At 43.5% G+C, this 26,887-nt stretch overlaps 1 protein-coding gene across 3 annotated transcripts in view; it reads left to right on the top strand.

The window, feature by feature from the left end:
• The window catches only part of pik3ap1 (phosphoinositide-3-kinase adaptor protein 1), a 102,087-nt gene extending 84,573 nt beyond the window's left edge, over positions 1 to 17,514 (top strand). For 2 of the 3 annotated variants that reach the window (XM_072582947.1, XM_072582946.1), the window contains 5 exons: positions 2,263 to 2,335; positions 9,317 to 9,475; positions 10,792 to 10,862; positions 11,864 to 11,964; positions 12,563 to 17,514. In XM_072582947.1, coding sequence (XP_072439048.1) covers positions 2,263 to 2,335; positions 9,317 to 9,475; positions 10,792 to 10,862; positions 11,864 to 11,964; positions 12,563 to 12,626 — 468 coding nt within the window. In that variant the 3' untranslated portion in view covers positions 12,627 to 17,514. The remainder of the gene's footprint in view (positions 1 to 2,262; positions 2,336 to 9,316; positions 9,476 to 10,791; positions 10,863 to 11,863; positions 11,965 to 12,562) is intronic. The other variant, XM_072582948.1, reaches the window with a different exon arrangement.
• The last annotated feature ends 9,373 nt before the right edge of the window (positions 17,515 to 26,887 follow it).

Here is a 26,887-nt window from a genome sequence, read left to right as displayed (position 1 = left end):
CACCTGCCAGCACCCGGCCCATATCTCTCCAAACCCTTCCTATTCATGTACCCATCCAAATGCCTCTTAAATGTTGCAATTGTACCAGCCTCCACCACTTCCTCTGGCAAATGTGTTAATTAATCTCTGAGATGTATTGTTTTACAAACAGGAACAAAACATTACATCCACCTACTTTCAGTAGCAAAGGTAACCGTGCCATCAAGGTGAATCTCTGTCATGAAGTACAAAGGAAAATGCTGTGGATGCTGACATCCAAAATCAGTCAAAAAATGCTGGAAGTGTCAGGAGGTCAGAGAGTTCCTGTGATGAGAGAAATAGTTAATGGTTCAAATTGATGGTCATTATCAGAGCTGAGAATAGTTAGAAATGTAATGGGTTTAAAGCAGATGAGAGGTAGAGAATGAGGAACAGAATGAAAGTGCAAAACTCTGTGAATTAAAAGGGGGGACATCGGAAAGCTACATGATGACAATAATAATAATGAAGATTGTAACAGTCACATGATTCAGTGGAGAATGAAACAGAAGGTCAAACCTCGTGTAAAGAGAATGACCGTATAGATTGAGCTTTAACTAAGGAGACTTTGAAGAAAGTTCCATGGATCCCAGCAGCATTACATTGGGAGATTAAACAGAGTTAGACCCCAACTGAGCAACAAAGCAGTCTGTGATAGGGTGGGTGATGTGGGAGAGTACAAAGAACTGAAGTAAAGTAACAAATTAGATGTGCAGAGGAGATGCAGCTGGCAGACAGAGGAAAATCTGTCGTCCAAAAAGCAAACATAGGAAAATGATTGGAACCAAAACATTCAAAGGAAAAGGAAAGAATTGGGGAATACGCTTGAGTCCAGAGAGCTGTAAAGTGCTCTTCCAGATTCTATTGAGATTTATTTGAACATTGCAGGAAGGCAGGAACAATAAGATCAATGTGAAAAATTGACAGAGAATTAAAATGACAGGTTACAAGAAACTCAGGATCATGCTTGTGGATTGAACACCAATTAGAATCTTTTACATAACTTGGATCTCTAAAATGATTTCTCTCAAGAACATGCTTAATATGTAATGTTCTTCGGACCAACTGAACCTATCCACATTTCACGTGCCCAGCCTGGCTGCCTCACCCTGACCGAGCTCCAACCAGTCCATATCAGCCTCATGAAGACTAGCCTGGCCCAGCCATGGCAAATGGGCTTTGAATCCTGGGTAGCCAAGTGCTAGTTGAATTTATAGTGAAAGTCTATTGGATTGACTCAGAGTAAACAGACTTGTATTGTAATAGTGTCTTGCACATCCTCAGGGTATTACAGAGCCCTTTCATAGCCAATTTCTTTGCCAGTGTCGTTACTGGTTCCTAAAAAACACAATCAATATGTACACATGATACTCTTAAAAATCCATCTAGTTCACACTCATGCCCTTTCGGGAAGGAAATCTGCCATCCTTACCCAGTCATTTCTGCATGGGACTCCAGGCCCACAGCAATGTGGTTGACTCATAAACGTCATGTGAAATGATCTCACAATCTACAATTGTGTGTATTACAGATTGATGATCTTTAGATATTTAGATTTTAGATTACCTACAGTGTGGAAACAGGCCCTTCGGGCCAACAAGGCCACACCAACCCTCCAAAGAGAAACCAACCCCCCCCCCCCCCCCCCCCCCCACCGCCCCCATATTTATTCCTGACTAATCCACCTAACACTATGGGCAATTTAGCACGGCCAATTCACCTAAGCTGCACGTCTTTGGACTGTGGGAGGAAGAGTTGAAAAATGTGGTGCTGGAAAAACACAACAGGCTAGGCAGCATCCGAGGAGCAGGAGAATCGACGTTTGGGGCATAAGACCTCACTTTCTCCCACTGTGGGAGGAAACTGGAGCAAACCCAGACAGACACAGGGAGGATGTGCAAACTCCACACAGACAGTTGCCCGAGGCGGGAATTGAACCTGGTGCTGTGAGGCAGCAGTGTTAGCCACCGTGTATGACAAAAGATGGTTCCACATTACCTTCACAAGAGGCATTCAGGGTTGGGCAATAATCATCCCATGACTGAATACAAGAAGAAAAAACATGGCAAAAACAGAAATGCTGTGAAAGGTATAACAGTTATGTCTGACCACTCATCATATTGCTGATAATAAATACTATCCCACTATCTCCACGTCAACACAGACTTCTGTCTTTCATTGCTTGTTCTCTGAAGGGTCACCAGGTGACAGAGCCAGAGAAATCTAATGTTTTTTATTTGTCAGGAAAACCTGAAGAAACTGCGGGACAGTATCACACGGAGACAGAACATCAAAGGGAAATCCAGCAAGCGTCAAGGTGAGTGCCAGCCATTCCTGTCGATTAATGTGAGAATCTGCAAACCATTTAAAGTAAATGTTCCTCTCCCTCATACAGTAAAGCACAGGCTGGAAATACAGAGAACGGCTAGGTATTCATCATGATAGAACTCTCAGTCCACCCGTCCACAGCATAGAAATACTGAGTTTCATCTGAGGTCAGTAAGCCTGGCTGTATTTCCTAGCTAGAGAGGTGGGATAAATCAGATGCTTGAAACTGTAACCACAATTGAGAGAAATGTAGAAAAATACAGAAAGGTAGAAGCTAGGAGCAGGGATAGGTCATGCATCACTCCAACCCTCTCTGCCATTTAATATGATCAATACAATAATCCCAAATATTTTCCCCTACCTCTTGATGCCTTTAATATCCAAAAGAAATTCTATTTCTTGAATATACTATTTCTTGTGGGCGGCACGGTGGCACAGTGGTTAGCACATCTGCCTCACAGCACCAGAGACCTGGGTTCAATTCCCGCCTCAGGCAACTCTCTGTGTGGAGTTTGCACATTCTCCCCATGTCTGCGTGGGTTTCCTCCGGGTGCTCCGGTTTCCTCCCACAGTCCAACGATGTGCAGGTCAGTTGAATTGGCCATGCTAAATTGCCCGTAGTGTTAGGTAAGGGGTAGATGTAGGGGAATGGGTGGGTTGCGCTTCGGCGGGGCGGTGTGGACTTGTTGGGCCGAAGGGCCTGTTTCCACACTGTAAGTAATCTAATCTATACTCAGTGACCACCCTCTTGAGTCAAGAAACATTTCCTTATCTCAATCTGAAATGGATTACCCTGTATCCTGAGATAGACTGGTGGTCGACTCCCCACCCCGGGGAAACAGCCACACTGCATCCAGTCTATCCAGCCCTCTAAGAATCTTATACGGCTCAATAATTTTTACAATGGCTTCTGTCAGAACCCCTCTTGTCTTTTCACAGCAATGATCCCAAAAATGAGGGACTCTGAAATCTTGGGCACTGAGTGTGAGTAAAGTGGTCTGGCCAATGTCCTCACACATTCTGAGCCATGAGACTTTGTGAATTTGTGAGAAAGAAATGGAGCACCATCGTGTCTCAGTGGTTAGCACTGCTGCCTCGAAGCATCAGGGACCTGGGTTTGATTCCAGCCTTGGGTGACAATGTGGAGTTTGCACACTCTCTCCCCATGTGTCTGCATGAATTTCCTCCAGATGGTCTGGTTTCCTTGCACAGTTCAGAGATGTGCAAGTTAGGTGGACTGGCCGTGCTAAATTGAGTGTGGTGTCCAGGGATGTGCAGGCTAGGTGGATTAGCCATGGGAAATGCAGGGTTTCGGGGAATGGATACGGGCATGTTTGCCTGGTTGGGGTCCCCTTCAGAGGGTTGGTGGGCTGAATGGCCTTTATCTGCACTTTAGGGATTCTATGATTCTATATGCAGAAGCCAATTTCCGTTAGTCAGAGGGCTGGTAATAGAGGCGGGTGGGCTTAAATTTAAGAGCACAGCCAGAAAATGGAGGGAGATGCTGGGAGAATTATGGACTGTCAGTTAAAAGTGGTATAGCAATAAAATGACTAGATGAGTAACCTAGAGGATAGGTTAATGCTCTGGGGACACAAGTTCAAAACTCCCCCACAGCCCTGGCAGCTGGTGGCATTGAAACTCATTTAATTAAAATCTCAAATTGAAACCCAGTATCAGTAATGGCAACCATGAAACTATCACTGATGGTCGGAAAATCCCACCTGGTTTCCTTAATGCCCTTTCGGAAGGAAATCTGGCATCTTTACTTGGTCTGGCCTTCATGTGAGTCCAGACCGCAGTAATGTGGGTTACTCTAAACTGCCCTCTGAAATGGCCTTGGTACACACTCAAACCTAGGGCAATTAGGGACAGTGAACCAGCGCAACCTTATCACTGGTCCCCATATCCCATGGGAGAATTTTTAAAACTGACTGGAAACAGTCGTGGAATCAGAATGAATAATACTTTTAAACAGCGAGTTGATAAATTTTTTAAAAAAAGAATGAAAGAGTCTGGGGAGAGGAAAGGGAATTGGAATTTAGGAGCTGCTGCGTTCAGAGAGCTGGTTGATGTGTCAAATTCTATCTTCTAATTCTAATCAAGAGATATCGTTACTCATTTTTGGATTAGGTGGGCTTTGAACCCCAGTCTCCTGGCTCAGAGGTTAGAGCATTACCATTGCTCCACAAGCTCTCCAGTTGTATCTGTGACCGATAGCTTTATTTAGAACATCTGTTAACTCTGTCATTGGAGATTTCTATTTAATAATTTGAGAGAAATACCTTCTGAGGATTGATTGTATCGCAGTTTATCACAAGTACCCAAAACATCTTCAGGTTCTTCACACATTGCAACAGGGGTTTGCTACGTTGAAAAGCATAGCAATAATTTTACATGGAACAAGATGCAACACACTGTAATAAAGTCAATGGCTGGTTAACCTGCAAATGCTTTTTAACATGTTTCTGGTGCTCTCAGTTAAAGGAAGAATGCTGTGAAGTCACTGGGAAAGGTCCCAGCCCCGGAGCAAGCAGATGGAGTTTAGGATTAATATCTCAGTCAAAACACAGCTCCTCTAGCAAGTTAGCACCCCCTTTGGTATATCTAGTCCCGTGTATGGGCTTAATCTCTTGAAATAGGCTTAAACTCGCCCCCTGAGTTGAAAAATGTGGTGCTGGAAAAACACAGCAGGCCAGGCAGCATCCGAGGAGCAGGAGAATGCTGCCTGGCCTGCTGTGTTTTTCCAGCGCCACATTTTTTCAACTCTGGTACTCCAGCATCTGCAGTCCTCACGTTCTTCTACTTCAACTCGCTCCCTGCCATCTCTGAGATGGGAATGTGAGCTACTCAGGTCTGAAATGGCCAGTTTTACTGTCAATGTGTACTGGCTGGTCACCTCATTGCTTGAGGTCAGAGAGATATTAAATCCTCTCATTTGATGTGGATAGAACATACTGCATGGTCAGACCTCAATTAGTTAGGAAAATTAAAGGAGGAATCCTTGGAACAGAACAGAGGGTCAGAAACAATGCTGTTGAGGTATGAAAGGACAATGAATGAAAGAATGTGTACGTCTGTGGTGTTACAGTGATGAGTTGAATGACTGACTGCCACTGACTGCTCACAAAATCCCTTTTACAACAGAGACCACATGACTATAGCAAGACAGCCACAACATTAAAAGCAAATGCATTTTCCAAACATCGCCTCAGGCAAAAGGGTTTTGGGGTGTTTGATGGTTTACAGAGTTCTTGAACATTGTCTGTAGTTAGTTCTGGTTTATATTGTAAAGGAAGGTACAGTGAATGACAAAGCACTTGAAAAGTGCCAGATAATTAAGTTACTCAGAAAAGTGTAGCAGTCCATGCGCACATGTGATGTGTTGGACACAACACTCTTAATAAAACAAAGAGGTCAGCCGTTGTACTGCTGGAGCGTGGGGGACGGGAGAGGACACTATTTGTCATTGAAAGAATTTTACTGGGTTTCGAAACAACATGTTGAAACATGAACAGGTTTCCCTTAGCCACCGCACACTGGGGAAGTTTTGTTCTCCAGTCACAAAGCACACGATATAATCTGGTGTAGGATCACCTCATCCTATCATGATCAAATTCAGACCTCCAATATGGGCATTATGAGCTCTGTAACCAGAAACATTTTGTCATCTTTGACTACACAGGCACATTCAATTTTATCTCGCAATTAGACATGGAACCTAGTTTCGCATCACCAACCTAAAACATGCTTTCGTTGAGACCAGGTCCTCACTACCAACTAGAGTATCTTTTTTACAGCTTATTGAACAATTGTCTCAGACAACAAAGCAAATCTACTATATGTTAATTCTCTGAGCTGGTTTATAACAGATACAGCTTAAACCTTGTTTAAAACCATGCCCATGTTGGAGGTTTGAATTTGATCATGATAGGATGAGGTGTCTCCTACACCAGATTGTATCCTGTGCTTTGTGACTGGGGAACAAAACGTCAGCAATGTGCGGTGACTAAGGGAAACTTGTTCATGTTTCAAGATGTTGTTTAAAAACAAGGTTTAAGGGTGGTACGGTGGCTTAGTGGCTCACAGCACCAGGATCCCAGGTTCGATTCCAGCCTTGGGCTGTGTGGAGTTTGTACATTCTCCCCGTGTCTGCGTGGGTTTACCCCGGGCGCTCCAGTTTCATCCCACAGTCACCAAGATGTGCAGGTCAGGTGAATTGGCCATGCTAAATTGCCCATGGTGCTAGATGCATTAGTCAGAGGGAAATGGGCTGAAAATGTGTTGCTGGAAAAGCGCAGCAGGTCAGGCAGCATCCAAGGAGCAGGAGAATCGACGTTTCGGGCATGAGCCCTTCTTCAGGAATGGCCTTCCTGAAGAAGGGCTCATGCCCGAAACATCGATTCTCCTGCTCCTTGGATGCTGCCTGACCTGCTGCGCTTTTCCAGCAACACATTTTCAGCTCTGATCTCCAGCATCTGCAGTCCTCACTTTCTCCTCAGAGGGAAATGGGTCTGGATGGGTTACTCTTCGAAGGGTCGGTGTGGACTAATTGGACCGAAGGGCCTGTTCCCACACGGTAGAGAATCTAATTTAATCCAATAAAAGAAAAGGCTATGAGCCACACACAATCATTCTAACCGTGTGAGTGATGCAGCAGTGGCAGCACGAACCTTGTAAAACATCAATAGCCACAGGTTTCTGGCTGAAATTACCCAGTTCACCATTTGCTTTGCAAGCCCCTTGAGTGTTATGAAATTGCTGCATTTGTGCATTAATATTATAATAAACAGACCACAGCAAGTGAAATGTAGAAACTAACAGCTAAAGTACCCATTTAATGGTGTGATAATTGACTGCCTATCAGCCTCTGAAGTGACGATTCTTAATGTGGCCTTTCGTTCCTTCATCCTATGGATTGATGTTGAAGATTTGAAAATTGAAAAATTCAAAAGTGTTTGTTCACACTCCTTTTTGTTCTTTTTCCTAATCCCCTCTTTCTTTACCTCATTTTAATTTTCTTGCTGCACCCAAATTAAATAGGTAGTTCACCACCTCTGTGTACCCTCCTCAACCCTTCTGCTGCTTATTTCACAATTCGTCAAATCCACATAGTTAGGTATTCATCCAATTCTTCACCAAGGTCCGAATGTCCTGTTGTTCTTACTGGGCTGCTATCAAATCACATTGCCAACAAACATACAGACTAAAAAACAAGAGAAACCTAAACGTCTAATGAACATCTAGTGAATGATGGATGCCATGAGTTGCCACACAAAATTGAAAGTACAAGAAGGAAGCTACATCTCATAAGAACTTCAGTAGAAATTGGAGTAAACCATGCATTCTCTTCAGGTAAAAACAATGACTGCAGATGCTGGAAAGCAAATACTGGATTAGTGGTGCTGGAAGAGCACAGCAGATCCTCTTCAGCCTGTTCCAGCATTCAGTACAATGAAGGCTAATCATCTTTGTCAACTCCACCTCCCCATAAATTACAGATATAACATATTCTCTTGTATTAAGGTTATATGTTGTCATATTTTTTAATTGCCTTAGTGTCCAAACACAATTAACTTCTATCCTGAATATACTATTATTGAGCATCTACCTCTCTCTGGCTTGGATAATTCCAAAGATCCTTAACTCTTTGAATAAAGGAACTTGTCCCTCATCTCAGCCCGAAACGGCTAACCGCCTATTCTGAGACTCTCCTCCCAGAATCAACTTTATGCAAGGCCTTTAAGAATTTTATATGTTTCAAAAGGTTTGACATGCAAGTCATCTTGTTTTGTAGCTGATGACCACAAGAGCTTCCCCAGGTTGTCATCTTATATGTAGGTCTGGCTGGTGCTGCTCTCCTCTCATTTTCAAAATTCCCAAAGATATGGGCTGATTGTACTCAATCTCTCCTAAGCCCATCTCTAGGATCAGTCTAGTGAACCTCTGCTCCACTGTTTTGAAGGATGAGAGGTGGTCTTTTTGAAACAAAAAGGGGGATTTGATAGGGTGGATGCTGATATTCCTCTCCTGTGGAAGACTAGAGCTGAAGGACACAGTTCAGAAATAAGGCTGAAATGTGGAGGAAGTCTTTCAGAGAATCCTGATTTGTGGAATTCTCGTATTAAATGACAGAGCAGCTCAGGAAGGGCAGATTGTCTTACTTCTGCTCCAAATCCGTAGGATCCTACTATAAATCGCAAATCCAGCAACACTCAAGAAGCTTTGCACCAGCCAGGATAAAGCAGCTAGCTTGATTGGGCATCACATTCACACATATCCATTCCCCCCACCATCGATGCTCAGCAGCAGCAGTGTGTACCATCTACAAGATGCACTCCAGAAATTCACCAAGGCACCTGTGAAAGCACCTTACAAAACCACGACTGCTGCCATCTTGAAGGACAAGGACAGCAGACGCATGGGAAAACCATCACCACCTGCAAGTTCTTCTCCAAGCCACTCACCATCCTGACTTGGAAATATATATCGCTATTGTCGCTGGGTTAAACTCCTGGAATACCCTCCCTCAATGGACTGAAGCAGTTCAAGAAGGCAGCTCACCGTCACCTTCTCAAGGGCAACTAAAGCTGCACAATAAATGCCTGAAAGCAACATTTCAAGAAAAGCTTCATTAAAAACAGGAAAATCAGTTTCACATTTCCATCAAAGAATATTCCTGGTTTTTGGTCTATTACAAAACATCAGGCACGCCAATTTCCTATTTCTTTAACTCTCAATGAGGGGTGACTTGCCTATTTAAATGTGTAATCACATATGGACAGATATTTATAACTGTTAAAGATCAAGGACACATTTTCCTGTATCTGCCAGTGAAGGCTTAATATTTACTTAGTCAATATCTGCTTGATTTTATTATTAAATAAAGTGTCTTTATTCAGGAGCAATGCCACAGAGGATCACCATGATATCAGTGTTTTAAAATGTACCTGTTGTAATTGCTGCTCAGAGTTGGAGATCACACTTCCTGCTCGATCAAATGACCAAATTCCAGAGAATGCAGAGTGTGGAGTTTATGAAGAGAATTGCAGATTCATTCCGCCTTGCCCATCACGAGAAGGGATACAGCGGGGGATGTGGAAAACAGGAAGCACATCTAGCACAGCAAGTATGTCCACATTTGTGGCATAACATATATCAGATTTGATCACATAGTTTTAAGACAGTGGTAGATGAAATCTGGATAAGCAAGAGGGTGAAAGGTTATTGGTGGCTAGGAACACAGGATCAAACATAGGCCATTCAGCCTATTGAGCAAGCCCTTCCATTCCAGATCATGACAGGATCATCTCAGTGTGGCTTTGCTCCAACTGCTGTTAGTCTCCAGAAACTCATCGATTTCTGCCTTGTACCTGCTCAATGATTGAGCTTTCATTGCCCTATGGGGTCAAGACTTCCAAAAAACATGGAGTATTCAGATCCATTATAATCTTATTGAATGTCAGTACAGGTTTGAGGGACTGACTGGCCCACTTTGTTAATGTATTCATAACATAAAGAATTAAGTATTAATTTAGTATTAGTTATTTAAATAAATTAAATACTAATTTATTAATGGCTCCAAATTCATATGATCATCCTTTCAGAAAGAAATGTTGAGCTCATGACAGAGGGTCACAACACAAGAAATTACTTAGCCCATCATGCATTGTGCCAGCTCTTCTTATACACCCTCTTTCATTTTCTTTTCCTTGTTCTTAGTTACGACTTTAACCATAGAATCACAAAACACAGTGGGAAGCTCTTTCAAATGTAAATCCAATTAACCCCAATGCCTGCTCTTACTCTCCAGCCTGGCTATTTTTCTCCCCTTTACAAATTTATACCCAAACTCCCTTCTTACACAGAGAGAGAAAGAATCTTGCAGACTGAAGTATTATTTTATCACCACCTGCTTTGTAAACAGGGAATGAAAACTGAACAAAAGTCATAGCGGACAGTGCAGACAGAAGTTAAAAACGGGAAGGCAACGATATCGAGAAGGATCTGAAAAGGGCGCAACCAACAACAACTTGAGCAGGCCAGAAAAGAGCAAGAACCAATTAGGTTACCTCTTCATCCATGTTTTTTCTGTAATGCTCTGTCCTTTGGGAAAAATCCTGATTTGAGTTTCTAACCTCTTCCACTCATCAGACTTGATCAAAAAAGGCAACTTGTCAAAAATCAGTCCTCCTTTCCAGGATTCTAATGTACAATGATCTGATATAGAGGGTGAAGTTCATTCAACTCTGTACAACATGCAGAAACCAATCTTCTCCCTTCACTTCACTGATATAAATTCATAGTTGGAGTTACCAGCAGTTGTCACAGCCGCAAGGTGCTTTGACAGAGTTGGGACTTGATGTATCGTTGGTTTTGTTTTAACTAAACCTGCATTCAGAAGCTGCTTCTGTCCCTAAATAAATCTGTCTTCTGTCTCCTCAGGTAGCCTCAGCAGTCGGTCAAGTACACGGAGCGTTCTGAGTTTAAGCAGTGGAGCAGAGGGGGATAATGAGGTAAGTCAATGTGGGGATGTGGTGACGAAGTACATCAAACTATTAATCCAGAGCACCAGACTAATGCTCTGGGTTCAAATCCCACCATGGCTCATGGTAAAATTTTCATTTTAAAAGGTCTGGAATTAAAAAGTCAATTGGTGGCCACATTTAGACAATCGACAATAGGTGCAGGAGTAGGCCATTCTGCCCTTTGAGCCTACACCACCATTCAATATGATCATGGCTGATCATCCTTAATCAGTATCTTTTTCCTGCCTTATCTCCATAACCCTTGATTCCACAATCCTTGAGAGCTCTATCCAACTCTTTCTTAAATGAATCCAGAGACTGGGCCTCCACTGCCCTCTGGGGCAGAGCATTCCACACAGCCACCACTCTCTGAGTGAAGAATTTTCTCCTCATCTCTGTCCTAAATGGTCTACCCCGTATTTTTAAGCTGTGTCCTCTGGTTCGGCACTCACCCATCAGCGGAAACATGATTTTAATTCTTGTAAAAACCCAACTAGGTTACCAGTGTGCATTAGGGAAGGGAAAATCTGCCATCCTTTCCTGGTCTGGCCTACGTATGACTCTATACCCACTGCAGCATGGTTGATTCTTAACTTCTGTCGGAGATAGCTTAGCAAGCCTCTCAGTCTGATTATTTTTATATTCACTTGTCGGCGTCAATGGCTGGGCCAGCATTTATTGCCCATCTCTAGGTGCCATTTTGGAAGTGGTAGGGAGCTGCCTTCTTGAGTCGCTTAAATGCTGCCCAGCCAGTGACTGCCACATCCCATGATTGAATTTTCTAAAAATTCAGTCACACAAGGAGGCTAAGGGTGTGCAAATGTGCTGGAATGGAACTTCCACAATCTAGGAGACTGGGAGAATCCTACCGTGTTCCGAAGTTAGGCTGAAAATGTTCATAATGTAGCACACCTGGTTTCACCTGTTCTCAATGTAAATTCTGACCTGGTATTCTTCTTCCTGTCTTCTCCCATTTCCATGTCTTTCAGGACAATGAGGCAGTGGACTGTGGGCCTGTGAGCAGGCCTTTGAGCCGACACCGCCCACCCAGTTTACCACCTCCTCGAATCCCACCCCGCATACCCGCCAGGTACGTCACCTTTAACAGCCTGTGAAAACAGTAATGTTGTGCCCTTCAATTCCCAACCATTCTCTTTGCAGTTCTTCCGAAGCCTGAGGGTTCCCGAGCTCTCACTGGGCCCGCAAGTCACCGTTGCACAACTGGAAGGCCAGGGAAGGGGTGGTGGTGTGGTGTCGTGGTAATATTACTGGATTATTAACCCAGACTACATAACCTGGGATGTAGGCCCATATCCCATCGTGGAGAGATGGTGAAACTTGGGGGAGAAAATAACTGCAACTAAAAGCTGACATTGATATAAAAATTACCCTTCGGGGAAGAAAATTTGTAGTCCTTACCTGGTCTGGCCTACCTGTGATTCCAGACCCAATTGCCCTCTGAAATGACCCTGACAAAAGGGATGGGTAGTAAGTGCTGGCCTTGCCGGTGATATAATTGAATAAAAAAACTAATCAGAAGCACGGAGATACACGAGGATGGAGAGCCAGTGTAGCTGAGTGACAACGGAGGGTGGTGGGGAATCTTTGAACAGGAGGGACACTATTGTTGCTGGGCAGAGTGTGACAACGTGACTATTGTCAGTATTATTGTAATTATTGCTTTTCAGAAACCCACCCCAGCCTTCAGCGAAACTCACTCCTGCTCCACCTGTGCCACCTAGAGGTCGATAGTCACATTTCAGGCTCTGGGGAAAAGCTGCTCCTCTTTCAATAATGCACCATTTTAACAGAACCTTTCAACTGTTTGGAGACCAGAGACACTGTTAAATTCCAAGTACAGCTTTTAAGCTCAATGTCTGCTGCAGTTTTTTTTTTGTTTCTTTTTTATGGTACATTCGAGTGTGGGTTTGCTATTAATTAGCCCACCAATCTATTTATTTGATTTTGTAAATGGTGAATACCTTTGAGATGCTAATCCTGAAATGGTAGCTGTATGTTTTGATGTGGAACAGACATGATTGGTATTATTGCTAGACTGTTAATTCCGAGACCCAGGTAATGGCAGATGGTGGAATTTGAATTCAATAAAAAATCGGAATTAAGAGTTGAGTGATGACCATGAAACCTTTGCCAATTGTTGATGTCCTTTAAGGAAAGAAACTGCTGTCCATGCCTGGTCTGATCTATATTGTGACCCCAGACCCACAGCAATGTGGTTGACTCTTAACTGCCCTCTGGGCAGTTAATTAAGAGTGGGCAATAATTGTTTGCCCAGCCAGTGATGCCCAAGACCTGTGAATTAGAACAAAGTACAAAGCATATGAACAGGCCCTTCAGCCCTCCAAGCCTGCAGCAATCCAGAAACTTAATGAGAAATAATGGCAGGAGCTAAACTCATCCATACCTTAAATGGATGACCACTTAAATAAATCCGTTTCTGGGAAGATCATCAGAGTGGGTTGGTAAGTTTGCCATGGTAAGGGGTTCAGAAAAGATTTACAAGGATGTTGCCAGGGTTGGAGGATTTGAGCTATAAGGAGAGGCTGAACAGGCTGTGGCTGTTTTCCCTGGAGTGTCGGAGGCTGAGGCTCACAAAATTATGAGGGGGCATGGATAGGATAAATAGACAAAGTCTTCCCCTGGGGTCAGGGAGTCCAGAACTAGAGGGCATAGGTTTAGGGTGAGAGGGGAAAGATATAAAAGAGACGTAAGGGGCAACTTTTTCACACAGAGGGTGGTACGGGTATGGAATGAGATGCTAGAGGAAGTGGTGGAAGCTGGTAAAATTGCAACATTTAAAAAGCATTTGGATTGGTATATGAATAGGAAGGGTTTGGAGGGATATGGGCCGGGTGCTGGCAGGTGGGACTAGATTGGGTTGGGATATTTGGTCGGTGTGGACGGGTTGGACCGAAGGGTCTGTTTCCATGGTGTACATCTCTATGACTGTGACACAAAGGTTAGTGGTGTTGTAGATAGTGTTGAAGGCTGTTGCAGAATCCAACATGACGTTGACAGAATGCAGAGCTGGGCTGAGAAGTGGCAGATGGAGTTCAACCTGGATAAATACGAAATGATTCATTTTGGAAGGTTGAATTTGAATGCTGCATACAGGGTTAAGGACAGGATTCTTGGCAATGTGAAGGAACGGCAGGATCTTGGAGTCCATGTACATAGATCCCTCAAAGCTGCCAACCAGTTGATAGGGCTGCTAAGAAGGCGTATGGTGTTTTGGCTTTTACTTACAGGGGGATTGAGTTTAGGAGCTGCAAGGTTTCGCTGAGGGTCTATAAAACCCTGGTCAGACCACACTTGGAATATTGTGTTCAGTTCTGGTTGCCTCATTATAGGAAGGATGTTGATGCTTTAGGGAGGGTACAGAGGAGATTTACCAGAATGCTGCCTGGATTGGAGGGCGTGTCTTGTGAAGAGAGGTAGAATGAGCTTGAGTTTTTCAGTCTGGAGAGAAGAAGGAAGAGAGGTGACTTGATAGAGGTGTACAAGGTGTTGAGAGGCATCGATAGAGTAGATAGCCAGAGACTTCTCCCCCAGGCAGAAATGGCTGTTAGAAGGGGTCATAATTTTAAGGTGATTGGAGAAAGGATAAGGGGGAATGGCCGAGGTAGGTTCTTTATGCAGAGAGTGGTGGATGTGTGGAATGCACTGCCAGTAGAGTCAGAGACATTAAGGACATTTAAGTGACAGCTGAACAAGCACATGGACGGCAGTAAATTGAGGGGTGTGGAGGTTAGGTTGATCTTACATTAAGATAAATGCTCGGCACAACATCATGGGCCAAAGGACCTGTACTGTTCTATGCTCTGTGTTATTTTTAAGAACAGAATTTCTCAAAGAATGCACTTCAGAGTGTTTAAGAACTGTGTTCAATGCTTCGCCAGTTTAAAGTACAGCTGAACATTATCTGAATGATTTTGCAGGATGCAGTTGATCAGGATTTCTGCCTGCCTCTCTTTAACATACAGAACAATTTAGTCCTCAATCCCATAAATTCAGCAGGGAACAACAGGATGTAGTGCTATTGAGCCTAAAGGAATCACAGCCAAAGATTCTCGGTCTGACTGGGAACAAAGGGAGGCCCTGACATCTAAAATCCTCAGTCAAGAGGTTTTGACAGAGGGGAACAAAATGACAAGAGAGAGCATTTGCGTGATACCATTTACATCTTCTGCCCCCATCCCAGGGTTGGGACACTGTCAAAGGGATTCTCACAATACATCAGTACCAGGGGCCTCCACATCCCCATGTGACTATGACCCCTCTCTTCCTGTTTTAGGGGTTTGAATGGTAGAAGTGGACCCCGGTGAACGATTTAGAATTTCTGTTGTTATAGGATTCATATCCAGCTCTGGGCCAAACTGTTCCATGTGTGAGGAGAACATGTGTGAGGGCTTGTGAATGAGAGTGTGAATAGGTTGTGTCAGTTGGTGTAAGTGAGGGTATGTCAGGATATGTGGAGAGTATATGGATAATGTGTGCATAGTGTGAGTCAGTGTGTATATGAGTGTCAGTGTGGGGAGTGTGACTGTCTGGGTATGTCAGTGTGAGTGTACCATTGTGTGTGTGAGCATCAAGATTGTGTGAAGTTTTTATTATTCCCTTGATGTGGGGTCAGAATGCACTTCAGACTGTTTAAGGATCACGTTCAATGCTTCACCAATTTAAATTTCAGTTTAACATATGGAACAATTAAGTCCTCAGTTCATAAATTCAGCAGGGAACAACAGGATGTAGTGCTGCACCAGCCTTTTTGCCCATTTCTAACGACCCTGGGAAAAGTGGTGGTGAGCTGCTTGTTGAACTGCTGCAGTGTTTGGGGTGTAAGTAGACTCACAGTGCCATTAGGAAGAGCGTTTCAGAACTTTGACGCAGTGACACTGAATAAAAAGCAAGTCAGGATGAACGTGAGTTGAAAGTGGATTTGCAAGTTATTGTGTCCAATCCTGTGCTTCCCTTAACCTATTAGGTTGTAGAAGTTTGGAAGATGCTGCCGGAAGATCTTTGGTGAGTTGCTGCAGTGCATCTTCTATAGGGAGTGGGCTTCTATAGGGAGTGGGCTTCTATAGGGAGTGGGCTTCTATAGGGAGTGGGCTTCTATAGGGAGTGAATCTTGAAGGTAATGGATGGGGTACAAAAAAAACTCATATGGGAAGACCATGGATCAGATCAATGCGCAAGTTGTGAGGACAGTGAGTGAGTGTACCAAGGTCAGTATGAATGAGTGTGTCAGTAAGTTAGTGTGATTGTGAGTCTCAGTTTCACCTGAGGAGAAAGTGAGGACTGCAGATGCTGGAGATCAGAGCTGAAAATGTGTTGCTGGAAAAGCACAGCAGGTCAGGCAGCATCCAAGGAGCAGGAGAATCGATGTTTCGGGTATCAGCCCTTCTTCACTGAGGCAGTGACATTGTTCCTGGGTTAATAACTGGTCACGCTTGGAAGTAACTTGCCACCTTTGTGCAGTCTAAACAAAGTGGGTGATAAAGGAAACTGAGAAAGAAATGGTAAATTTAAACTCTGCTGCCTCGCAGCACCAGGGTCCCAGGTTCGATTCTAGCCTCAGGCAACTGTCTGTGTGGAGTTTGCACATTCTCCTCGTGTCTGTGGGGTTTTCTCTGGGTGCTCCGGTTTCCTCCCACAATCCAAAGATGTGCAGGTCAGGTGAATTGGCCATGCTAAATTGCCCATGGTGTTAGGTACATTAGTCAGAGGGAGGGCGGGTTACTCTTTGGAGGGTTGGTGTGGACTTGCTGGGCCCAAGGGCCTGTTTCCACACTGAATGGAATCTAATCTAAAAAAATCTAATCAATGTCTAACAGCAGGAGCTGGATTGTTTGGTAATTGTTTTGAATCCATGTCAAAGTATAAACTCACACTTTGATCAGCTGCAATAATACACATTCTGATCCACTGCGTTTTTTAAAACTGTAAATCAGAATAACCTTTTTCTGTTTAAATCCAACTGTGTTTGGAAAATGCAAAATGAAGTTGTGAAACTTTAGCCTCTCTGGAGGTTGAAAGTTTTATCTGTGAATTTGGGTGCTTGGTGAGATGAAGAATTTTGGTCATAGCATAAGGCTTCCTCTCCACTTTGCAAAACAAAGTGTGTCACCCGAACCCTCGAAGAATATTGTCCTCACGTCAACTTGCTGCAGACGTTGTGTGACCTCTCAGACTGAGCTTGCCTCATTCAGAATCTTCGAGTGAGGAAGGAAAAAGACATGAGACAGAAAGGAGGTAGCTGTGAACAGACTGGAAAAGGGTATTCCTCACAGTTGGATGATCAGATGATAAACAGGATCCAAAGAGGACATTTGGCACGTGATTTCAGTGGTGAACTCTGAAGCTGGTCTGGTGAATGAACTTTAGCCTTGCTTCCAATCCAATGAATTCTTACCATCATGCAAAGTAGTTTTGACATTTTTACAAGATGATTTGCTGATTGATGATATAGATCAGCTGTCTGCTGCAATGATCAAACTAATCTTGAAGCTGAGGCCCATCAATGTGCACTTTAACCTTTATTAATCATCTTTATGTGTGGTCTGAAGAATTTTGACACTTAATGTTTAAGTAGAAGGTATTGTGCTTTGTCATTGTTCTGTACACCAATATTAAATGATTATAAACATTCAATGTTTGGCTGTGTGTTGAATCACATAACAAGAGGCACAATCTTAGAAAATTAAAATCCATGTTTCTGAGCTGAGCAATACTTTTGGTTAGAACATAAAAATGGAGTACAACGTGCAAATTTGGTGAGTAAGGAAGCTGTTAATATCTTTGTAAAAATTGAATTTTATTTGCATTTCACAATTAATATTTGGAGATGCCGGTGTTGGACCGGGGTGTACAAAGTTAAAAACCACACAACACCAGGCCATAGTCCAATAGGTTTATTTGGAAGCACTAGTTTTCGGAGTACTGCTCCTTTAACTGATGGGTGTGGACCTGATGAAGGTTGTGAACCTGTACACGTCCACCTGATGAAGGAGCAGTGCTTCCAATTAAACCTGTTGGACTATAACCTGGTGTTGTGTGATTTTTAACAATTAATATCTGACTCTAATTTACTGTTTAAATTCTACATCACATTCTCGGCTTAAATAAGATTGTGCGGCTATTTAACACTGCTGAAGTTAGTGAAAGGAAACTGCCGAAACTGTATTTTTCAGGACCAGGACTGGGCAAGTGCCTTAACTTAGATCCATATAAGTAGAAGCATCCAATACAACCGAGCACTGCGTGTGATTTCGAGTAGTGTACTGGTTATTAGGGGTGGGCAGGAACATGGATTTGAGATTATGGTCAGCGCAGTCATGATTTTACTGAGTAATGAAGGAGATGCAGGGGACTGAATGGTGTATTGTTGCTTCTTGTGTGAATGTTTGTTGGGTCAATGCAATAGTATTTGTAGAAGTGAAATGATTTGATGGTGTATAATCAATAGCATATGGTCAAACCTCCAGGAGGGCCTGCGGCCTGAATTGTTAAAGGTGAAGATGCTGTCCTGCACCTGCATGTTTTGTTTTAATCAGGAAATAGATTGTGGAGTAAGTGAGGACTGCAGATGCTGGAGATCAGAGTCGGGATTGTGATACTGGAAAAGTTACAGCAGGTCAGGAATGACTGATGAAGGGCTCATGCCCGAAATGTTGATTCACCTGCTCCTCGGATAGTGCCTGGCCTGCTCGGTAGCAGATTGTGTTCATTACCAACTGCTCAGTTAGAGTGGAGAATCTCAGGGTTTGTAGTTGGAAGATTCATCACGTCTTCACAGGAAACCGTGTCAGCAGCACAAGATTATTCCCTGAATAGAAGTTGTACTAAAATCTTCCTGAATCCGTTTGTGACCTCATTCTGTGCTGCGTTATGTGGGCCCCCTTAATGCACCTCAACGAAGTAGAGATGGGCATTAAGTAAAGCTCGTGAACAAGTAAACCAACCATCTGAGAAGTTACTTCTCAATTCCAAATACCAACCCAGATAAGAATAATTCCCTGATGTAACACAATACTGAATCAGTCTCCTTCCTTCCCAAGTTAGTTGCCCATGGTTTGGGAGCCATCGTTATCACATAGTTACTGCAGCTTCACCAGCAACTGCCAACAAAAGGCAGGTTTTTCAAACATTCTCTTTAACCTTGCCTGTTCCTCACAATTCTACCGTCCTCTCAGCAGCCAGCATCTTCATGGGGGGGGGGGGGGGGGGTCCTCCTTGCTCATTATCCCAACCACTTCTCTCCCCGTTCATCACTCTCTCTCCCTTTCATTTCCCCCTCCCTTCTATTTGTAACCCATTCTCCTCCTTTCTTCTGCCTCCTTCTCCCCAGATTCTCTCATTCCTCTCACCCTTTCCCTCCTTTACCCCTTCCATCTCCTCTAACCCCACTCAGCCTCCTGCCCATTCCTGAAGCTCCCTCTCACTTGCTTCCCTCTTTGTGTACTCTCCCCCCCCACCCCCCCTTCCTTCACCTCCTCAGGCCCAGACACGTTTCTGCCTGATTGTCTCTGGGGTCTGACCCATCGAGGTTCACATTTCATTGGAAGAACACACTCACATTCACACCCTTCAGATGTCGCTCAAACAGGGCTAGCCACACAACTCTCAATCGATTTCGAGCTGGACGTGACGCATTGGATACTGAGTTCCTGTAAGGTGTCTCTCAAATCTGTTTTCTGTGGTTTATCCAGAGAAAAGAAATCCTCAGAGTAGGGGAATATTACACAGCGCTAATATACAAAACAGATGCAGAGGAGAAACCACTTTCCATTTCTGCTGAGCAGTATGTCTCGTGCCCAGGAGAGTGAGAGGGATGTGATAAACCACTTTGTTCACAGTAGGTTTGGCAGAAACCTTTTCAGTTGGATGCTCCCTTTTTTGTTTTCTGTACACCGGGCATTTTCTCTTTACCCCGTCTCTGTAGAGGCACATCTGACTATCAGTCCAGAATGTGCTCTGGTTTGTTGGGGAACTGTCAACACTCACTGTCTTTATACCTCGGAATCTGGTGGCCTCTTCAGGTTATGGTAGAAATCTGGAGTTGGCGTTCACTGTTGTGTAACGTGCTGCTCCATGACTCTCCCACCCCACTCAAACCACGGCCTCCACCTTCGTCAGAACCCACAATCATGAAATCAACTGATGTGATAAAAACTTCCACTTGCCTGCTCTCTTTCCACTGCTGAGCCACTGTAAAATGCTCGGCCTTGTTCCAGAAGAGTGGGCGGCACGGTGGCACAGTGGTTAGCACTGCTGCCTCACAGCGCCAGAGACCCGGGTTCAATTCCCACCTCAGGCAACTGACTGTGTGGAGTTTGCACGTTCTCCCCGTGTCTGCGTGGGTTTCCTCCCACGATCCAAAGATGTGCAGGTCAGGTGAATTGGCCAGGCTAAATTGTCCCATAGTGTTAGGTGAAGAGGTAAATGCCGGGGAATGGATCTGGGTGGGTTGCTGTTTGGAGGGTTGGTGTGGACTTGTTGGGCCGAAGGGCCTGTTTCCACACTGTAAGTAATCTAAAAAAATAGAGGTTGCTGGATTTTTAACAAGGATTTGAATTTTAACTACTTCTGAACACAAGATCTGACCACAAGAAAATAAATATATATTTCTAGTTTATTGTTAAACTCCATTATGAGTATTTTCTAGAATAGTTAGGTGCTTGCTTTTGACCAGTGTGAATTCAATGGGCTGACGGGGTTCTTGGGAATAGTTTCATAGTAATAGAAGCAGGAGTAGGCCATTTGACCCATCAAGCCTGCTCCAATTTTTCATTAAGATCATGGTTGATCTATCCACTGTTTCAGCTCCTCCTACCTGCATTCACCCTATAACCCTTAATTCCCCTACCATGCAAAAACCTATCCAACTGTGACTTGAATATATTTAATGAAGCTGCCTGTACTGCTTCCTTGTAAGAGATGTCCATAGATTCACTACCCTCTGGAAAAAACAGTTCCTCCTCATCTCTGTCTTAAATCTACTCCCCCTAATCTTGAGGCCATGTCCCCTCGCCTTAGTCGCGCCCACCAGTGGAAACAACTTGCCTGCCTCTATCTTATCTGTTCCTTCCATAATTGTATGTGTTCCAATAAGATCCCCTCTCATTCTTCTAAATTCTAGCAAGTACAGTCCCAGGTGGCTCAACCTCTCCTCACAGGGTAACCCCCTTATCACTGGAATCAACCTGGTGAACCTCCTCTGCACCACCTCGAAAGCCAGTACGTCCTTCCTCAAGTAAGGAGACCAGAACTGAGTGTAATACTCCAGGTGCAGCTTCACCAACACCTTGTACAATTGTAGCAGAACCTCCCTGCTCTTAAATTCAATCCCTCTAGCAATGAAAGTCAATATTCCATTACCTTCCTGATTACCCATTGCCCCAGCAAATCAACTTTTAGTGATTAATGTTCGAGCACTCCTAAGTCCCTCTCTGCAGTAGCATGCTGCAATCTTTCATTATTTAAACAATATGCTGAACTACTATTTTAACTTCCAAAGTGGATAACCTCACATTTACCAACATTGTACTCCATCTGCCAGATCCTTGCCCAGTCACTCAACCGATCTAAATGTCTGTGCAGACCCTCCGCATCCTCTGCAGTTTGTCTTTCCTCTCAGTTTAGTGTCAACACCAAACTTGGATATGTTACACTCAGTCTCCTCTTCCAAATCATTTATATAAATCATGAACAATTGCGGGCTGAACACCGAACCCCGTGGCACCCTGCTCACCACTGAACTCCAACCGGAGGAACACCCCTTTATCCCAACACTCAGCTTTCTATTGGTTAACCAGTCCTGTATCCATGCTAGTACATTCCCCGCAACTCCATCCACTCTTACCTTATGGATGAGTCTTTTATGTGGCACCTTATTAAACGCCTTCTGGAAAACCAAGTATACAACATCCCTTCATCCACAGTGTTTGTTACATCCTCAAAGCACTCTTCTTGAATCTCTGCTGTGTCTGCCTGATGGAACCCCTTCCATCCAGATGTCTCACTATTTTTTCTTTAAATGATAGCCTCCAGCATTTCCCCGACTACAGATGTTAACGTAACTGGCCTATAGTAACCTGCCTTTTGCCTACAGTCTTTTATAAACAGCAGCGTGACTGTCTTCCAAACTGCCGGGACCTACCTGGATTCCAGTGTATTTTGGTAAATTACCACTAACGCACCTGCTATCACTTCTGCCATTTCTTTCAGCACCCAGGGATGCATTCCATCAGGATCAAGAGACTTACCTACCTTTAGACCCTCAAGTTTGCTCAACATTACCCCTTCAGTGATAGCAGTTGAATGGACGTCCTCACCTCCCATCGTTTCCTTCACATCGTTCTTTGGCATATTCAACACTGTGAAGACTGACACAAAATAGTTATTCAAAGCCTCGGCCATTTTAGCATGACCCAATATCAATTCCCTTTTCTCATCCTGCAAGGGACCTACGTCCACTTTATATATTTATAAAAACTTTTCCTCCCTGTTTTTATGTTCTGTCCTTGTTTGGAAGCTTTGAGTTATAAAGCTGAGCTGGATAGGCTCAGACTTTTCTCACTGGAGCCTCGGAGGTTGAGGGGTGACCTCACAGAGGTTTATAAAATAATCGGGTCATAGATAAGGTGAAGAGCAAGGGTCTTTTCCCCAGGGTGAGGAACATATTTTTAAGATGAGAGGAGAAAGATTTAAAAAGGACATGAGGGGCAACTTGTTTCACACACAGCGGTTTGTACATGGGATGAACTGTTGAAAGAAGTGGTGGATGCAAGTACAGTTGCAGCATTTAGAAGACACTTGGATAAGTACATGAATAGGAAAGGTTTGGAGGGATATAGGCCAAATGCAAGCAGGTGGGACTAGTTTAAATTAGGAACATGGTCGGCAGGGACTAGTTGGACCAAAGGGTCTGTTTCCATGTTATATGACTCTATGACCCTAAGGGCCTTTTTGCTGTTGACCTCTCAGTCTCTAAACTTACAAACTAGTTTCTTTTAAAATTAATTAATTAAAAAGACTTAAAGATGCAGCTTTTAAGCTCATGTGTGTCCTTTTGTTTTGATCCCAATGAAATTGTAAACACTGATTAAAACAGTGGTAGCATAAATGGGGAAGACTGAGTCAGAACATCTGTTTCCAATTTAATATTCACCTTTTTTTTAGTTTACACTTGGTTGGGTATTTTCAGATCTTATGTTTACCTGACACTACTCAATTCTGCAACTCAACATTGAGAACCAAAACACAGTTGCAGATAAATAAACAGCATGAATTTGGATAAACTGTCCCCACTGTATGGATTAACTGTTTTCACGTTACTTTCGGTGATTTTTCCATTTTTCTTAAATGAAGATAAGTTTAGTTTGTGAATCCTTTTAATCATATGAAACTCATTGTCCTGACTGACGTAACCTGAACAATTTCTTCTGGAATTCTGTTCCATTTATCTTAGAGATTAATGTTGGTTTTTTGCCATGGTGTAGTTCGGGTGACAATGAGCCTATCAGTTCTCCCTCCTCTTATTTCCATTTATTTTCATATCCTTTTGTCAGTTTCACTTCTGCAATGTTACAGATTAATTTCCTCGTGACCAACAGAAAGAATCCGAGGAAGGGAATTGAATATTTTAAGGGTTTTACTGTAACAAAAAACTAAAATCAACATACATCAAACACTATTTAGTGCATCACCAATACTCTGAATCAAAGGAAGCATACTTTCATGTGAACTAATTAATGCCACAGAAAGTGGGCTTACAAAACCCTTAAATTGTGCGCTGGGCTTCTAACAGATATATAATTTTATAGGAACCATCCCAAATTCACTCCCAGCATGCCAGCAGGCTCATTTCTCCTTCACACACCAGGTCGAAACTTCCAGTAACGTTCCATCAACTCAAGTTTTCCAAATTCACTCATCAGCAGCAAGACCACATCTTGGTGACTCTCCATTCTTTAAATCTCCAAAAGCCACCCTCCAGCCCTACTCCCTCACCAAACCCCCACCCCATCCAGCCTCACTCACCCCCAAACCCCACCCCACCCCACCCCACCCAACCCCACTCCCTCCCCAAACTCCAAACCCTCCTGCCTCATTCATCCCAACCTCCAAACCCTCCTGCCCCACTCACCCCAGATCCCCAAATCCCCATCCCCAGATCCACTCACCTCCAAACCCTAACCTCCAGCCCCACTCACCCCCAAATAGCTTGTTTATTTTTACTATCGATGCTCCTTACGGGTTTTAGAAACCTCTATAAGGTCGCCCCTCATCCTCCAAAGCTCCAGGGTAAACAGTCCAGCCCGCTCATCCTCTCCCTATAGCTCAAATCCTCCAACCCTGCTAACATCCTTGTAAATCTTTTCGTAACCCTTTCAAGTTTCACAACATCCTTCTGATAGGAGGGAGACCAGAATTGCATGCAATATTCCAAAACTGGCCTAACTAATGTCCTGTACAGCCGCAACATGACCAACTCCTGTACTCAATACTCAACTCAATAATGATTTGGCGATGCCAGTGTTGGACTGGGGTGTACAAAGTAGAAAATCACAAAACACCAGGTTCTCATCCAACAGGTTTAATTGGAAGCACACTAACTTTTGGAGCAACGCTCCTTCATCAGGTGATTGTCATCAGGTGACAATCACCTGATGAAAGAGCGTTGCTCCGAAAGTTAGTGTGCTTCCAATTAAACCTGTTGGACGAGAACCTGGTGTTGTGTGATTTTCTACTTTGTACAACTCAATAATGGGTTGACTTTTTAATTGTCATGGACAATCAAAATAGGAACTTCAAAGGAGTTCAGTTTCAAGAAAAACAAAATGATTAAAAAGAAGTTGAAATGTAGTATGCAAAGGTAAAAGACAGACTAAATATTGTCAAGCATCGCATAGAATCAAAATAAAGAATAATATTAAAAAGACTGAATTAAAGGCACTCTAACAGAATGCATGTAGCATTCATAAAATGGTTGATGAATTTAATTGAGATGAATGGTAATGATTTAATGACCATTGCAAGGATGTAGCCCCTGACTCGAATGATTCCCAAAAGATCACCACTAACACCTACATTATTTGTGGGCGGCACAGTGGCACATTGGTTAGCACTATTGCCTCACAACGCCGGAGACCCGGGTTCAATTCCCGCCTCAGGTGACTGACTGTGTGGAGTTTGCACACTCTCTCCGGGTGCTCTGATTTCCTTCCACAGTCCAAAGATATGCAGGTCAGGTGAATTGGCCATGTTAAATTGCCCGTAGTGTTAGGGTAGGAGTGAAGGGCTGAAGGGCCTGTTTCCATGCTTATCTCCCTTCGAACTCTGTGGAATAATCCATCTGGTCCAGGTGATTTATCCATCTTCAGGCTGTTCAGTTCTTCTAGCACCTTCTCCATGGTGATGGCCACCATGCCCCCTCACTCTCTTGAACCTTTGGGATATTACATGTGTCTTCTATCATGATGACCAACATGAAGTATTTATTCAGTTCCTCAGCCATTTCCTTGTTCCCCACTACTATCTCTTCAGTGTTATTTTCCAGTGGCCCAATGTCTACCTTTGCCTCTCCTTTGCTCTTTATATACCCAAAGAAACTCTTATGGTCTTCCATTATATTACTGGCTAGCTTACCCTCATAATTAATCTTCGCCTTCCTTATTTCTTTTTTTTGTTGTTGTCCTCTTTTTGTCTTTGTAAACTTCCCAATCCTATGGTTTCTCACTGCCCTTTGCTACATTATATGTTTTCTCTTTTGCTTTTATGCTGTCCCTGACTTCCCTAATCAGCAATGGTTGTCTCATCCTCCCTGTATCATGCTTCTTTTTCCTCAGGATGGATCTCTGCTGTGTCTCCTGAATTAAGTCAGAAACTCCTGCCTTTGCTGTTCCACTGTCTTCCCTGCTAGGGTCCTCTCCCAGTCAATTCTACCCAGCTCCTCCCTCATGCCTCTGTATTTGCCTTTATTCAGCTGTGATATCATGACCTCTGAGACCACCTTCTCCCTCGCAAATTGAAGAGTAAATTCTGTCATGTTATGGTCACTGCCACCTGAGGTTTCCTTCACCTGAAGCTCCCTTATCAAATCTGCCTCATTGCACAACACTAAATCTAAGTATTTCCTGTTCTCTCGTGGGAGAAAGTGAGGACTGCCGATGCTGAAGATCCGAGTTGAAAAATGTGTCGTTGGAAAAGCACAGCCGGTCAGGCAGCATCCTAGCAGCAGGAGAGTTAACGTTTCGGTCATTCCTGATGAAGGTCTTATGCCCAAAATGTCGACTGTCCTGCTTCTTGGATGCTGCCATCCCAGAAATTCCTTTTCTTGCAATCCCCTACCGACGTGATTTTCCCAGTCCACCTGCATGTTAAAATCCCCAATGATCTCTGTAACTTTGCCTTTCCTCCACATCTTTTCTATCTCCTGGTGTATCTTGTGCCCCAGCTCCTGATTACTGTTTGGAGGCCTGTTCATAACTCAATCTATGGTTCTTTAACCTTTGTGTTTCTTCAATTCTACCCACACGGATTCCACACCATCTGACCCTATTTGGTTTCTTCCTATTGATTTAATTTCATTTCCTACTAATAAGACAATCCCACCCCCTCTGCCCACCCCCCTATCTTTTCGATAGTATGTATATCCTTGAATATTCAGCTCCCAATTCTGATCCCTTTACAGCCACGTCTCTGTGATGCCCACCAAGTCGTACCTCCAATTTCAATCTGTGCCACAAGCTCATTTACCTTATTCCTTATACTGCGTGCATTCAGATGGAACACCCTTAGCCCTGTATTAACCATCCCTCTTCTCATTGTCATTCATTTGTCCAGTGTGCTTGAAGTTTGATTGCTCACCCTTTCCATACACTCTGTTCTATTTGTGTCTGTGCCAGAGATTTTAATAGCCTCTCCTGAGTTCTACACTCTTACCTACTCCTTCAATTCAGAATTTCTAATTTCCTGTGTAACTCATTTGC

The sequence above is a fragment of the Chiloscyllium punctatum genome, chromosome 13 (assembly GCF_047496795.1).
Source record: "Chiloscyllium punctatum isolate Juve2018m chromosome 13, sChiPun1.3, whole genome shotgun sequence".
NCBI lineage: Eukaryota > Metazoa > Chordata > Chondrichthyes > Orectolobiformes > Hemiscylliidae > Chiloscyllium > Chiloscyllium punctatum.
This window is presented reverse-complemented; position numbering and strand designations above follow the sequence as displayed.